The following is a 16,632-nucleotide window of genomic DNA, read 5'->3' as shown; positions in this document are numbered from 1 at the left end:
CTGACCGTGATTCCCCATGTGTTGAAACTAATCGGATAAAAACCGGGAAGCACACTTTCCTGAATCTGTCGTTCGCACTTTGGAACATAGGAACTGGAGCAGGACATTCAGATCACAGCTGATCATTAACTCATCGGTTTTGTAACACTTAATAGGCTTGCCTAACAATAGCCTAACCATCGCAGCTTTGAATGAGAGAATGAACTAGCCGCTCAGGTTTATTTTTATTCGTTCATGCGACACGAGTATCGCTGGTTAGGCCAGCCCCTTCTTGGACCGCCGCAGGCCACAGCCAGAATCTTCTGGCCGCAGCGCGGGCGGTGAGTGCCCTGCTCGCCGCTGCGTTAAATGATGCGCAGTGATGTCGGGCGTGCGTCCCGATGTCACCGGGCGTCTTTCAGGTTTTCAGTCCGGCGAGCGCACACCGGAGTTGGCTGCGCGCCCGCCGAACTGTCGAAGGCCTATTAAGGCTATTTAAATACCGATTAAAATAGTTAATGGAGCTGCTCGTCCAACCTTAAGGTTGACGGGCAGGCGAAGAGCCCAGGCGGCCTTCGCGTTTATCATGGAACCTCATCCACGGGCGGGATGAGGTTTCCTGAAGGTTTATAAAGTTTAATAAAATTTTTTTAAGAAGACTCGCAGACATGTCCCAGCTCGTGTGGCACTGTCACACAAGGGGCCGTGCCTTAAAACAATTTTTTCTCCTTTTAAAAAAATTTTTAGAAATCAATCTGATCTCCCTGAGGCAGCTCTGTGCCTCAGGGAGATTTCTGTGCTCTTTCGCGCGCATGTGTGAAAGAGCACAGTCCCCGACTCAGCCTCCAACCCCCGCCCCAGCACAGGGAGCGCACAGCACTTCTGGGCACGCGTCATGCTGGGCGGGCCTTAATTGGCCCACCCACGTAAAACGGCGGCACACAGCCAATCGCGGGTGGCGATCAGCTGCGCGCCCGCTCCCACCCAACCCGCATCCTCTTTGACAGGGAGAAAATTCTCCCCCATGTATTTTTTTTATTCATTCTTGGGATGGGCCAGCATTTATTGCCCATCCCTAATTGCCCTTGAGAAGGTGATGGTGAGCTGCCTCCTTGAACTGCTGCAGCCCACGTGGTGTAGGGGAGAGACTTCCATGACTGTGAAAATATGTCCCTTTGTACCAGGTAAACTGTGCCTTCATCAGCATGTTCTCGGTTCAACTAGGAAGGGGGCATTACTGGATCTGGTGCTGGGGGGTGAGATGGGTCGAGTGGATCAAGTGTCTGTGGGGGATCACTAGGGTAAGAGTAAGCATTGCATCATAATGTTTAGATTAGTCATGGAATAAAGCAAGGAGCAGTCCCAATGTAACTTCGAAATTGAAAGAGTGCGAATTTCATTGCGACGAGAGGGAATCCTGCCAGGGGAAAAGGTGCAATTTCCCTTTACAGCGAATCCTACTGAGCAGGAGTACAAATGTTGTCACCAAGTCTCAACATTCAAATTCTGCTAGGACCTTGCACCCCTCTCCAAACTGGGTCAGAGTGTGCGCAGAACTGAGCTGGAGGGCAAGGACCCTCCCCCTCTATTTTAAACCCTTCCGTCTTCCTGTTCTCATTGAATAGTAGTGAGTTCCTCATTCTAAACACTCTCGGGGTAAAGCTGTTTCTCCTGAATTCCCTATTGGATTTGTCCGTGACTCACTAAATCAGGTCCTGCAGTTTTAAAGGCAGCTGACGGTGCAAGCGGTCATTCATAGCGGTGCCAGCAGATGGCGGTGCTGCTCCATGTTAAACTCCCTTCCCATCAACATGGGGAAACTGCCCATCGGGACGAGACAGTTCAAGGGGGATTTCAGGAAGTATTTCTTCACACAAAGGGTTAAACGTTATAAAAACAAAGTGAGTAAATGTGGTTAAGATACAGATCAGCTATGATCTAACTGAATGCTGGAACAGGTTGGAGGGGCTCAATGCTCTCCACCTTTTGTAAAATTGTCCAGTTTGGAATGAGGATCGCAGGATATTTCTTAAAAGACGAGAGATTTGCAAATGTTGGGAATCAGAGGGATTTGGGTGTCCATGAAGCACAGAAAGTTAACATGCAGATAGAGTGAACAATTAGGAAGGGAAATGGTGCGTTAGCCATTATTACAATGGGATTGAAGTATAAGAGTAAAGAATTGTTGCTGCAATTTTACAGGGAATTGGTGAGGTCACAGTTGGAGACTGTGTACAGTTTTAGTCCCCTTACCAAAGGAAACATGTACTTACCTCAGAGGTGTACAATGAAACTTCATTGAATTGAATTTTGGGATGAAAGGGTTGTCCTATGAGGAGAGGTTGAGTACAATGGATCTACATTCTCTGATGTTTAGAAGAGTGAGAGCTGATCTTATTGAAACATAGACAATTCTTAGAGGTCCTGACGGCAGCTGCTGAGACGGGTCTGGAACTAGGTATCACAGAGTCTGGATAAGGTGATGAACATTTAAGATTGAGATGAGGAGAAATTTCTTCGCTCAGAGAGTTGTGAATCTTTGGAGTTCTCTGTCCCAGTGAGCTGTCAATGAGTAGATTCAACACCGAGATCGATATATTCTTGGTTACAAAGAGAATGAAGTGACAGGGGGATAGGGTGAGAAAGTGGATTTGATGTTGATGTTCAGCCAGGCTCTTACTGAATGGCCATGTGTCCTACTCCTGTATCTATTTCTTATATTCTCCTTCCTCATTCTTTCTACTCATTCTCTCAATCAACAATCATCACACCCGGTGTCAGTCCAGTCTACAAATAAAACATTTATTAACTGGAGCAAGTGAATTCAGATTCACAATAAGATTGATTTTATTCATTCATGGGATGTGAGGGTGACTGGTTAGGCCAGCATTTATTGCCCATCTATAATTGCCCTTTGTTTAGAGGGCATTTAAAATTCAACCACATTGCTGTTGGTCTGGAGTCACACACAGGCCAGAGCAGGTAAGGACAGCAGAATTTCCTTCACTAAAGGACATTAGTGAACTAGATGGCCTTTTTTGACAATCAGCAATGGATTTATAGACATCAGACTTTAATTCCAGATTTTTATTGAATTCAAATTTCACCCTCTGCTGTAGAGGAATTTAATCCCCAGGCTCCCAGATCATTCCCCTTTGTCTCTGGAATACTAGCCCAGTGGCAATACCACTAAACCACCACCTCCCCACAGCTCGGAAGTGAGACACAGTTAGCACAATCAGGGGGTTATTTCATTTCATTTTATTTCAGTCCAATATGTCTGGGTCCCAGTCGGTTCAGAGAAGGTCAGAGAGGGACGGGTAGAGAATGTGAATTAAATTTACAGAGTAAACAACTACAACAAACACACATAGTCCCCCACAGCACAGGGCGGAGAATCGGGGAACCGTGAGTTCCTCGGGAACTGGGGCAGGCTGCTCACCACAGCTCAGACTTCAGAAACTGTGCCCACTGTGTTAACCCACTGTGTTAACCCCCACTGTGTTAACCCCCACTGTGTTAACCCCACTGTGTTAACCCCGCTGCGTTAACCTCGCTGTGTTAACCTCGCTGTGTTAACCCCGCTGTGTTAACCTCGCTGTGTTAACCCCGCTGTGTTAACCCCGCTGTGTTAACCTCACTGTGTTAACCCCGCTGTGTTAACCTCACTGTGTTAACCCCACTGTGTTAACCTCACTGTGTTAACCCCGCTGTGTTAACCTCACTGTGTTAACTCCCACTGTGTTAACCCCGCTGTGTTAACCCCACTCTGTTAACCCCGCTGTTAACCCCCACTGTGTTAACACCGCTGTGTTAACCTCACTGTGTTAACCTCGCTGTGTTAACCCCACTGTGTTAACCTCACTGTGTTCACCCCATTGTGTTAACCTCACTGTGTTAATCTCACTGTGTTAACCCCACTGCGTTAACCCCACTGTGTTAACCCCGCTGTGTTAACCACAGTGTTAACCCCGCAGTGTTAACCCCACTGTGTTAACCCCACTGTGTTAACCCCGCTGTGTTAATCTCACTGTGTTAACCTCACTGTGTTAACCCCGCTGTGTTAACCCCGTGTTAACCCCGCTGTGTTAACCCCGCTGTGTTAACCCCGCTGTGTTAATCCCACTGTGTTAACCCCGCTGTGTTAACCCCGCTGTGTTAACCCCACTGTGTTAACCCCGCTGTGTTAACCCCGCTGTGTTAACCCCGCTGTGTTAACCCCGCTGTGTTAACCTCGATGTGTTAACCTCAGTGTGTTAACCTCACTGTGTTAACCCCACTGTGTTAACCTCACTGTGTTAACCCCGCTGTTTTAACCCCACTGTATTAAGCTCACTGTGTTATCCTCCACTGCGTCAACCCCGCTGTGTTAACCTCATTGTATTAACCTCACTGTGTTAACCCCACTGTGTTAACCTCACTGTGTTCACCCCATTGTGTTAACCACACTGTGTTAACCTCACTGTGCTAACCCCATTGTGTTAACCTCGCCGTGTTAACCCCACTGTGTTAACGCCACTGTGTTAACCCCACTGTGTTAACCCCACTGTGTTAACCTCACTGTTTTAACCCTGATGTGTTAACTCGTGAGCAGTCTGAGTGGGTCAGTGTTATCACCAGTGTTATTCTTACAGGGATTAAAGATGGGATAGAGTTTCTCAGTGAATGTGTCAGTGAACGTGTGCAGGTGAGACATGTCCTCAGCATCGTAAAATGACACTCGTCCTCCCTCATAGTCCAGGTAAACTCCCAACTTCTGGGGTTTCACTTTCAGCTGGGAGATGACATCTGGGATATTCAATGATTTGCATTCAGGAAGTCGGGCGATGACCCAGTATCCATTATCAGGTGAACGTGTGATGTTTTCTTTCCTGTTGATAGACTCTCTGCAAATACCCACAATCCAGAAAGGCTTCTTTCCAAGACCCACCTCCCAGTAGTGTCTCCCTGATGTGAAACTCTGTGAGCTCAAAACATAACAGTATTTAGCAAATCTCTCTGGCTTGTCAAGAAGATCTTGCTCCTCATCTCCAAAACTCACACTAGTCAGATCCTGGGAAATGCTGAGTAGATTGTTTGCTGTCTCTGGGTCCAGGGTGAGAGATGCTGGAACTGGAAGGGAACACGAATGGGAAGCTGTTACTATAAGAAAAACAGGAGTGAATCACGAGACGTGTACAGACGGTGATGGGACATCAGCACTTCCCTCAGCCCCAGAATTGTGGAAGCTCAGAGACAGAGAGCCTGAAGAAATGTCTCCCCATTCCCTCAGCCCTATTTACTCAGCACCGATCTGCATCAATTTATATAAAATAAAGAGCTCACTCCAGTACAACTCAGTTATGACAAGTTGTAGGAACTCGGTCCCCGTTCCTGAGCCCAGCCTGCTGGAATCTGACACTTTCTGGCCAATGTTGATAACTTCAAAACTCTGCTGCCCACACCCGAACTCCCACTGAGACCCATTCACCCACCACCCGCGTGCTCACTGACCCACATCGCCTTCTGGACCAGCAACGTCTCAAACTTCAAATTCCCCCTCCCGTGTCTACATGGTCTCCCCCCTCTTTATCTCTGTGACCTCCTCCAGCCCTACAACCCCCTCTGCAATCTCAGCCAGGACAAGGGGGAGGGCTCTCCTGCTATTCCTCAAACTCGTCCCATGGGATCATTGACCTCCAGCTGAGAAGGTGTAAAGCCTCAGCTGAAGGGCGGCACCTCCAACATTGCAGCACTTCCTCAGTCCTGCACGGGGAGTATCAGTCTGGACTTTCTGCTCCAGATTGTGGAACGGGCCATAAACCTACAGATCTCTGACTGAGTAGTGAGATAACACGCCCGACAGCTAAGGTCACACCAGGAATTCCACTCGCATGTGAACGGAAAGGTCCCAGCGGCCGGAAAACCACAAATGTAACACTGCTATTCAAAAGGGGAGGGAGGCAGGAAGCATACGAGCATACGATATAGGAGCGGAAGTAAGCCATTCAGTCCCTCGAGCCTGCTGTGTCATTCATTAAGATCATGCATGACCTGTTTGTGCTTTGATAACCACATTCCCATCTAACCCCGATAACCTTTGATCCCCTTGTTGAACAAGAATCTATCTACCTCGGCCTTAAAAATATTCAATGACGCCACCTCCACTAAGGCAGACAGTTCCAAAGTCGCACAGCCCTCTGAGAGAAAAACATTCTCCTCATCACTGTCCTAAAAGGGCGACTCCTAATTTTAAAACAGAGGCCCACAAGGGGGAACCTGCTTTCCACATCTACTTTGTCAATACCGTTCAGGATCGCATATACTTCAATCAAGTCACCCCTCACTCTTCTAAACTCCAGTGGAAACAAGCAGGAAAGTATAATCCAGTCAGTCTGACATCTGTCATCAGGGAAATGCTGGAACCCATTACGAAGGAGGGAGCAGCAAGACATTTAGAAAATCATAAAACAATCAGCGCAGTCCACATGGTTTTCTGAAAGGAAAATCATATTTGGCAAATTTATTAGCGTTTTCTGAGGATTGGATCAGCAGGGTGGATGAAGGGGAGCCAGTAGATGTTGCATATTTGGATTTTGGTGTCCTTGTACATGAATCACAAAAGGTTAACATGCAGGTACAGCAAGTCATTAGGAAGGCAAATGGAATCTTGGCCTTTATTGCAAGATGATGGGAGTATAAAAGTGGGGAAGACTTGCTATAACGGTACAGAGCATTGGTGAGACCACAGCTGGAGCACATTGTACAGTTTTGGTCTCCTTACTTCAGGAGGGATATACTTGCGTTGGATGCAATTCAGAAAAGGTTCACTAGGCTGATTTCTGGGAGGATGGGGTTGTCTTATGCAGAAACATTGAGCAGGTTGGGCCGAATCTTATTGGACTTTAGGAGGAATGAGAAATGATCTTACCGAAACATATAAGATTCTGAGAGGGTTGACACGGGTGAAGATGGAAGGAGGATTCATCTCATGATGGAATGTAGATCTAGGTGGCAAAGGTTAAAAATAAGGGGCCTCCATTTAAGATGGAGATGTGGAGGAATGTCTTCTCTGAGAGGGTTCTTAGTCTTTAGAATTCTTTTCCATGGAAAGCAGTGGAGGCTGAGTCATTGAAGATATTCAAGGCTAAGTTAGACAGATTTTTTTGATCGACAAGGGAGTTAAAGGTTATGGGAAGCAGGCAGAAGAACGGAGTTAAGGCCACAATCAGATCAGCCATGATCTTATCGGATGGTGGAGTAGGCTTAATGGGCTGAATGGCCTACTTTTGCTCTTATGTCTTATCATCCTATGGTCAGTGTATCAAACCTCATTAGTCACGTGGATAACAGTAGGGAGAAGGTGATATACAGAGAATGATACCTGGGGAAATCACTGCTCTCATTTCCCTCCACACATTGATGTATTTGAATGGTTCATCAACTATATCCACAGGTAACTGAGTGGAGGCAGCTCCAGGATTGTGAAACTCCATCTGACTCCTGTAAAAACAGGCCTGGAAGTCAGTCCATGTTAGAGAGACAACGGTGAACAAATCACAACAGTTTCTTTAAATCTGCTTACCTCTTCAAAAGAACTTGAATGTCCTGAGGGGAAAGAAACAGGGTAGATATTATTGAGTCAGACTAAAGAGCTGTTGATGTAAATCTCTTGGAAAAATTATGAAGAGGGACAGAATCAAGACAAGGAGTCAGTGAGAAAAGGAATCTTATTGTTCAATTCATTCCCTCTCTGACCTCATCTTGTCCGTGAGACCCACCTCCTGTTCCCTCCATCCTATTCCCACTAAATTACTGATCCCCCAACTTCCCCTCCTGATCCCCATGTTAGCCAATATTGTAAACCCTTCTCACTCTTCGAGTGTTGTGTGTCTCTCCTTTAAATCTACATCTTCACCCCTCGCCCCAAAATAATCCTTGACTCCATGAACCTTGCAATCGTCCATCACATCTCAAACCTCGCTTTCCACTCCTAAGTCCTTGAACATGTTGCCACCTCCCAAATGCGAGCCCAACTTTCCCAAAACTCCAAATTTGAATCCCTCGAATTGGGTTTCCGCCATTTTCACCGTATTGAAAGGGCCCTTATCAAAGTCACGAATGACATCCTAGGTGACTGTGAGAAAGGTAAACTTTCCCTCCTCATCGATCTCGACCCGCCTGCAGCCTTTTGGCATTGCTGACCGCACCATCCTCCTCCAATGTTTCTCCACTGTCGTCCAGCTGGGTGGGACCTGCTCTCACCTGATTCCATTCTTATCTATCTAATTGCAGCCAGAGAATCACTTGCAATGGCTTCTGTTCTCGCTCCATTTACCTCTGGTGTCCCTCAAGGATCTATGCCTGACCCCTTCCTATATCTCGTTTACATGCAGCCCCTTGGCACCACCACCTGAAGGCACAGTGTAAGTTTTCACATGTTCGCTGTTGACACCCAGCTCTACCTCGCCACCACCTCTCCTAACTCTTCCACTGTTGATAAAATATCAGGCTGTTTATCTGACATCCAGTCCGGGATGGGCAGGAATTTCCTCCAATTAAATATTAAGAAGAATGAAGTCATTGGTTTTGGTCCTCGCTCAAAGCTCCATTCCCTTTCCCTGGCAGTAGTTTGAGATTAAATCACTCTGTTTGCAACCTTGGAGTCACATTCGACTGTGAGATGAGCTTCCGACCTCAAATCGTGAAATATCACTAAGATCACCTATTTCTACCACTTTGCCACCAGTCACAGCTTGTGAAACCCTCATATGTTTATTACCTCTAGACCCGACTATTTCTGGCTGCTCTCCTACATTTCAACCTCCTTCAACTCGAGTTGATCCAAAACTCTGCTGCTCTTGTCTTAACTCACACCAAGTTCCATTTCCCCATCACCTCGGTGCTCGGTGACCTACATTGGCTCCCAATTAAACAAGACACTGATTTTAAGATTCTCATCTTTATTTACAATTCCCTCCATGGCCTTGCCCATCTCTGCCTCTGTAATCTCCTCCAGCAGCATGACCCTCCGAGACACCTGCAATCCTCTAACTCAGGATTCTTCGACATCCCCCATTTTAATCCCTCCACCATTGGTGGCTGTATCTTCAGCTACATCAATTGCTTACAGGGTCAAGAAGAACAGAACCTGCAAGAGAATAAAGATCGACCTACTCTGCTTCACCAGTGCACCCTAACCCCATCTTCAGAAGAACCCCATCTGCACCAGTGTAAACTTCTCCAGTTCCCAGCCCAGCCCCCTCTGAGTCCAATCATCCATCAGTACCGTGGTTACACCGTGTATAGGAATTGCACTGAGGTTGCCTCACCTCATTTCCCATTGGACCCTGACTGTTAGCAGAAAGGGATAATCATCCAACCAATCAGACTGGTGCCAAACCCAAGCCCAGAGGTTAAAGGTCAGTGTGTCAGCCCTCAGTCCCCTGAATGTTTCAGGGTTCCTGCTGACCTCATCTCACTGAGCGAGCTTGTTTGATCCCATTTACCTTTCGATCAGCCCCACTGACAGATATTTCATTGTCCGTTCACATTCCCTGTACAAGGGGAGAGAAATTTTGTACCTTGAGGAGCTCTGGAGCCTCTTGGACCTCCAGCCTCGATTCAAGGTCCATTATTGCTCCTTCAAGAGCAGACATTTCTTCCAGGGTTCTCTTTAAATTCTTCTCCATTTCCTCTAATATTTTATTGCTTTTTCGTTCCAACTCTGCTTTCATCAGCTCTTCCTTCTCAAACAGGAACTTGCGCATCTTTTCAAATTGACTGTTGATTTCCTTTCTCAGACTGTCAACTTGAGCCTGGAACAGATTGAATACAGGATGGAATAAACAACGTCTATAATCCCAGTGTCTCTGGACTCTGTGCGCCCTTTACAGGATAAAAACATTTTATCCAGTATGGATTTGTCATCGGTTTAAATTGAGAGTCACATTGTGTGTTAGAATGTGTGTCAAACCTGATGTCCCACTGACTGCCACACAAACTGGGCTGCATGAAGAGGTTCATTAAAAAGAAAACAAAGAATAACAGCTCCATTCAGACTAAACAATTTGATGGCATATTGGATACATGGAAGTAAGTTAGAACCAAACCAAATTAAATGATTCAAATGGTTTATTATTATAGATATCAAGGAATGAGTTGCAGACTGGAAGCTAATCAAGGGGTTCAGATGCTTTCTATATAGAATCACGAATACCCGGGAGCTTGTTACAGGCTGGAATCTAATTTAGGGGTTCGAGTGGTTGGAATAATGGATACGTGGGACTGATTTACATACTGGAATCCACTTGAGAGGTTCAGAGGGTTTATATTTAGAAAAATGGATACTAGGGAGTGAATAACAGACTGGTGTCTAATCGGAGGTGTTCAGATGATTTGTATATAGAATAATGGAATCCCAGGAGTGAGTTACATACGTCGATTAGATTCCAGGCTGTAACTCACTCCCAGGTATTCATTATTCTATATATAAATCATCTGAACCCCACGATTAGATTCCAGCCTGTAACTCATTCCAGGTATCCATTATCCTATATATAAACCATCTGAACCCCACGATTAGATTCCAGCATATAGCTCACTCCCAAATATTCATCACTCCTTAAATAAGCCATCTGAACCCCACGATTAGATTCTAGTCTGTAACTCATTCCCGGGTATTTATTATTCTAAGTATTAACCATCTGAACCCCTCAATTACATTCCAGTCTGCATCTCACTCCCAGGTATCCATTATTCAATATATAAACCATCTGAACCCCATGATTAGATTCCAGCACATAGCTCACTCCCAAATATTCATCACTCCTGAATTAAGCCATCTGAACCCCACGATTAGATTCCAGTCTGTAACTCACTCCCGGGTATTCATTATTCTATATATAAACCAACTGAACCCCACGATCAGATTCCAGCATATAGCTCACTCCCAAATATTCATCACTCCTTATATAAGCCATCTGAACCCCATGATTAGATTCCGGTCTGTAACTCACTCCCGGGTATTCATTATTCTATATATAAATCAACTGAGCCCCACGATCAGATTCAAGCATATAGCTCACTCCCAAATATTCATCACTCCTTATATAAGCCATCTGAACCCTTCGATTAGATTCCAGTCTGCAACTCACTCCCGGGTATTCATTATTCTAAATATTAACCATCTGAACCGCTCGATTACATTCCAGTCTGCATCTCACTCCCGGGTATTCATTATTCTATATACAAACCACCTGAAACCCACGTTTAGATTCCTGTCTGTAACTTATTCTGACAAACCATCATTCTATATATAAATCATCTGAACCGCTCGATTAGATTCCAGCCTGTAACTCACTCCCGGGTATCCATTATTCAATATCGAAACCATCGGAACTCCTCGATCAGATTCTAGTCTGTCACTCACTCCCAGGTACCCATTATACTTTGTATAAACTATCTGAACACCTTGATTAGATTCCAGGCTGTAACTCACTCCGAGATAACCATTATTCTATATCTAAACCATCTGAAACCCACAATTAGATTCCAGCATTTAGCTCATTCCCAGGTATCCATTATTCTACACATAAACCACGTGAACCCCTCAATTAAATTCCAGTCTGTAACTCACTCCCAGGTATCCATTATTCTATATATACACCATCTAAACCCCTCGATTAGATTCCAGCCTGTAACACACTCCTCAGTATCCATTGTTCTATATACAAGCCACCTGAACTCCTCTGTTTGATTCCAGCATGTAACTCACTCCCAGGTATCAGTTATTCTATGTATAAACCATTTAAACTCTCGATTAGATTCCAGTCTGTAACTCACTTCCAGATATTCATTATTCTTTATATAAGCCATCTGAACCCCTTGATTAGGCTTCAGTCTGTAACTCACTCCTGGGTTTCCGTTATTCTATATATAAACCATCTGAACCCTTCGATTAGGCTTTATATAGAATAATGGATATCAGAGAGTAAGTTACAGGCTGAATTCTAATCGACGGGCTCAGATAGTTTATATATAGAGTCATAGAGATGTGGGAATGAGTTACAGGCTGGAATCTAAACGAGGGGTTCAGATAGTTTAAATATAGAATAATGAATACCTGGGAGTGAGTTACAGCCTGGAATCTAATCGAGGGGTTCAAATGGTTTATGCATAAAATAATGGGTACACAAGAGTGATTTACAGACCGGAATCTGATCGACGGGTTCAGATGGCTTAAATATAGAATAATGGATACCTGGGAGGGAGATAGAGCCTGGAATCTAATTGAGGTGTTCTGACAGTTTATTTATAGAGTTGCAGATGGAAGCTAATTGAGGGGTTCAGATGGTTTTTATATAGAATAACGAATACCCAGGAGTGAGTTACAGACTGGTATCTAATGGAGGGGTTCAGGTCATTTATGTACAGAGTAATGGATATCCAGGTGTGAGTCACAATCTGGAAGCTGATTGACGGGTTCAGATGATTTATTAGAAAGAATAATGGAGACAGGGGAGTGAGTTACAGACGGGAACGTAATCAAAGGGTTCAGATTGTTTATTTATAGAATAATGGATACCTGGGAATGAGTTACAGGCTTGAATATAATCGAGGGGTTCAGGTGGTTTATATATAGAATAATGGATACCTGGGAGTGAGTTACAGACTGGTACCTAATTGAGAAGTTTGAATTGTTTATACGTGGAATAATAGAAACACGGGAGTGAGGTACAGGGTGGAATCTAATTGAGGGGTTGATTTATATATAGAATAATGGATATTGGGGAGTGAGTTACAGACTGGAAACTACTCAAGGGATTCAGAGGGTATATAATTAAAATAATGGATAACGGGAAATGAGTTACAGACTGGAATCTAATGGACGGGGTAGTAGGTTTATAAAAAGAATAATGGAAACCTGGCAGTGAGTTACATACTGGAATCTAATCTACGAATTCAGAATGTCTATATATAGAACAATGGATACCCTGGACTGAGTTACAGGCTGGAATCTAATTGAGGGGTTCGGTTGGTTTATATATAGAATAATGAATACCCAGGAGTGAGTTACAGACTGGAATCTAATGGAGGGGTTCAGATCATTTATGTACAGAGTAACGGATATCCGGGTGTGAGTCACAATCTGGAAGCTGATTGACGGGTTCAGATGATTTATATATGTAGAATAATGGAGACAGGGGAGTGAGTCACAGACGGGAACGTAATCAAAGGGTTCAGATTGTTTATTTATAGAATAATGGATACCTGGGAATGAGTTACAGGCTTGAATATAATCGAGGGGTTCAGGTGGTCTATATATAGAATAATGGATACCTGGGAATGAGTTACAGGCTTGAATATAATCGAGGGGTTCAGGTGGTCTATATATAGAATAATGGATACCTGGGAGTGAGTTACAAACTGGTACCTAATTGAGAAGTTTGAATTGTTTATACGTGGAATAATAGAAACACGGGAGTAAGTTACAGGGTGGAATCTAATTGAGGAGTTCTGATGGCTTATATAAGGAGTAATGAATATTAGTGAGTGAGCTATATGCTGGAATCTAATCGTGGGGTGCAGATGGTTTATATATAGGATAATGGATACTTGGGAGTGAGTAACAGACTGGAATCCGATCGAGGAGTTCCGATGGTTTCGATATTGAATAACAGAAATCTGGGAGGGATATACAGACTGGAATCTAATTTAGAGGTTCAGTTGGTTTATATCGAGAATGATGGATATCCAGGAGTGAGTTACAGTCTAGAATCTAATTGAGGGGTTGAGATGATTTCCATATAGAATAATGGATACCTGGGAGTGAGCTGTATGCTGGAATCTAATCGACGGGTTCAGATGGTTTATATATAGAATAATGGATACCTGTGTTATAGGCTGGAAAGTACTCGAGGGGTTCAGATGGTTTATATTTAGAATAATGGATGCCTGGGAGTGAGTTACAGATTGGAATCTACTCGAGGGGTTCAGAGCGTTTTTACATAGAACAATGTATATCTGGGCATGAGATACAGACTGGCATCTAATGGACGGTTGAGGTGGTTTATATATAGAAAAATGGGTACCTAAGTGTGAGTTACAGACTGGAATCTAATCTCGGGGTTCAAATGGTTCGTAGATAAAATAATGGATACCCAGGAGTGAGTTACAGACTGGATCCAATCGATGGGTTCAGGTGGTTTAAATATAGAATAATGAATACTTTGGAATGAGATACAGACTGCAATCCGATAGATGGGATCAGATGGTTTAAATACAGAATAATGAATGCCTGGGAGTGACTTAAATGCTGGGATCTAATGGAGGGGTTCAGGTGGCTTATATATAGAATAATGGATACTTGGGAGTGAGTAACAGACTGGAATCTAATCGATGGGTGCAGATGGTTTAGATATAGAATAATGGATATCTAGGAGCGAGTTACGGACTGGAATCTGATCGTTGGGTTCAGTTGGTTTATACATAAAATAATGCATACCGTGGAGTGAGTCACGGATGGGAATCTAATTTAGGGATTCAGTTCGTTTATATGTCGGAATAATGGATACCCGGGAGTGAGTTACAGACTGGAATCTGATCGTTGGGTTCAGTTGATTTATACACAGAATAACAGAAACGCGGGACTGAGTTAAAGGCTGGAATCTAATTGAGGGGTTGAGGGGATTTATCTATAGAATAGTGAATATCCGGGGTTGAGTTACAGACTGGAATCTACTTGTGCGGTTCAGATGGTTTCTATATGGAATAATGGATATCTGGGAGTGTGTTACAGACTGGAATGTAATTCAGACATTCAGACAGTTGATGTTTTCGAGTAATGGATTCCTGGGAGTGAGTTATAGGCTGGATTCTGATCGAGGGGTGTATGGTTTACATATAGAATAATGGATATCTGTGAGTTGCGTGATCAGTAACTGAAACCTGGAAGGAGAGAGGGGATCAGTGATATATGGATACTTTGCAATGTAGATAAGGATATATACTCATCATTGATTGTAGTCATCCTTCCAGATTGGATGGAGAAAGAAAATTTGTCCTTTATTCGTTGTTATAATGATTATCAATTTGTGGACGGTCCCTAACATTGCAGTTCAGGGAGCAGCCTGCAGTGTGCTTTCGACAAACTGCATTTCATTCAGTAAAACTCTCTCACCCTGTGAGAAGCTCATTCACCCTCAATCACAAACACAGGGAACTTTACACAAAGCCTAAAGGAACAATCCTACCTTCATCTGTAAAATCCCATCCTCTCCTCTTTTACTTTGAAGACTGAGGTCCATTTGCTTCTGCAGAAATTCCAGTGATTTTTCTAACTTGTTCTGAAAGACAGAAAGGACACAAAGGGGTTTGTGAAGGGGAACACTCAGTGTGACTTTCTGGAGGTGTTTGCTGTTTTTAAATACACCGGCACTTGTGAAGTAGGGAAGGAGAAATTCTCAAGACTGATTACAGTCAACGTCTGGGATAAATTGATAAATAGAAACTGTCTTTTAATTTAAACTGTTGCAATTATCCTCCTCCACCTCCTTCTCCATCAGCCCTCTCCTCCCCCAAACCCTCCCCACCTCCCTCTCCTCACCCCTACCCACTCTCTCCCGCCCTCTCCCTTTATACTCCTCCCCCTTCCCCCTTCCATGTCTACTTGTTCCAGCAGCAGTGATCTGGTACCTTGTATTTCTGAACAGCCTCTTTGATATGTAGATCTTTGTGAGTTTGATGTTCTGAACTCCAGCAGTCCACACAGATCGCTTTCTGCTCCTCTTCACAGAACAGTTTCAGCTTCTCCTCGTGTTCCTGACAGTAAAACTCCTCCTCTGGCTGTGTCCCCTTCACCTTGAGCAGCCTGAGTTTCTCCATGACGTTGCCCAGGGTCCGAGCGGTCCTGATGTTCCTCTGGGTGAAGACCTGCCGACACTGGGGGCAGGAAACATCTCCCGGGACCTTGTCCCAACTCTGAGAGATGCAGGACCTGCAGAAGTGATGCTCACATTCTAGAAACACCGGGTCGGTGAACGTCTCCAGGCAGATGGGGCAGGTCAGCTCATGGGTGAGATCTGCAGACGCCATCTCAGTGCTCAGAGTCTCTCTCCTTCCCTGTTCCAGCACTTTCACTTTCAATTCTCGTTCAGGGCTGCACTTCCTGGATTTGACTTCACGTGATCAGAGACCAACCCAGTGTCAGGCATTTTGTCCCTGAATCAAACTGACCCCCTTTATTGTGTCCGGAGTCTTTTCACTGTTATGAAGCCAGGTTGATAACCGTCTTTCCTTTTCTCTCTCTGCCAACCCACTCCTCCCCCTTCCCCGCTCCCCACCCACCCCCCTTAACCTGAACAAGTGTGAGGAGCTCACAAATTTATTTTTCAGTAATATTGAGACCATCCTCTCAGCTGCCTCAGCCCCTAACCTCCTGCCCCCTCGCCCAACGATCAACCATCACCCCCTCGCCCCCCACATCCGTCTCTAGTTTCTCTCTGTCGCTCCCCTCATGTCCTTTCCAAATTCCTCTCACCCCCCGCGAGACCCACCTTTTCCTCCCTCGACCCTCCCGCCATCTGCGCCCCTTTCTGGAGAAGCCAACTTTTCACCCCCTCTGCCCTCGCCAACTGCCCCCCACCCCCTCTCCCCATCTCCAGCCTCCCCAGG

General features: G+C 44.7%; 1 protein-coding gene across 1 annotated transcript; it reads right to left on the bottom strand.

Annotated features, from left to right (window-relative positions):
* Positions 1-2,531: 2,531 nt before the first annotated feature.
* LOC144695723 (zinc-binding protein A33-like) lies at positions 2,532-16,116 on the bottom strand. Its single transcript, XM_078566681.1, has 6 exons — positions 15,655-16,116; positions 15,213-15,305; positions 9,543-9,776; positions 7,544-7,566; positions 7,343-7,461; positions 2,532-5,091 (listed from the first exon to the last, which is right to left on the bottom strand). Exons 1-6 carry the CDS (start codon positions 16,051-16,053, stop codon positions 4,559-4,561), a joined length of 1,401 nt encoding a protein of 466 aa, XP_078422807.1. The 5' UTR covers positions 16,054-16,116; the 3' UTR covers positions 2,532-4,558.
* Between the last annotated feature and the right edge of the window lie 516 nt (positions 16,117-16,632).

Source organism: Cetorhinus maximus, chromosome 21 (assembly GCF_964194155.1).
Source record: "Cetorhinus maximus chromosome 21, sCetMax3.hap1.1, whole genome shotgun sequence".
NCBI lineage: Eukaryota > Metazoa > Chordata > Chondrichthyes > Lamniformes > Cetorhinidae > Cetorhinus > Cetorhinus maximus.
Note: the sequence above shows the minus strand (reverse complement) of the source record. Positions and strands in the feature narration are given on the sequence as shown.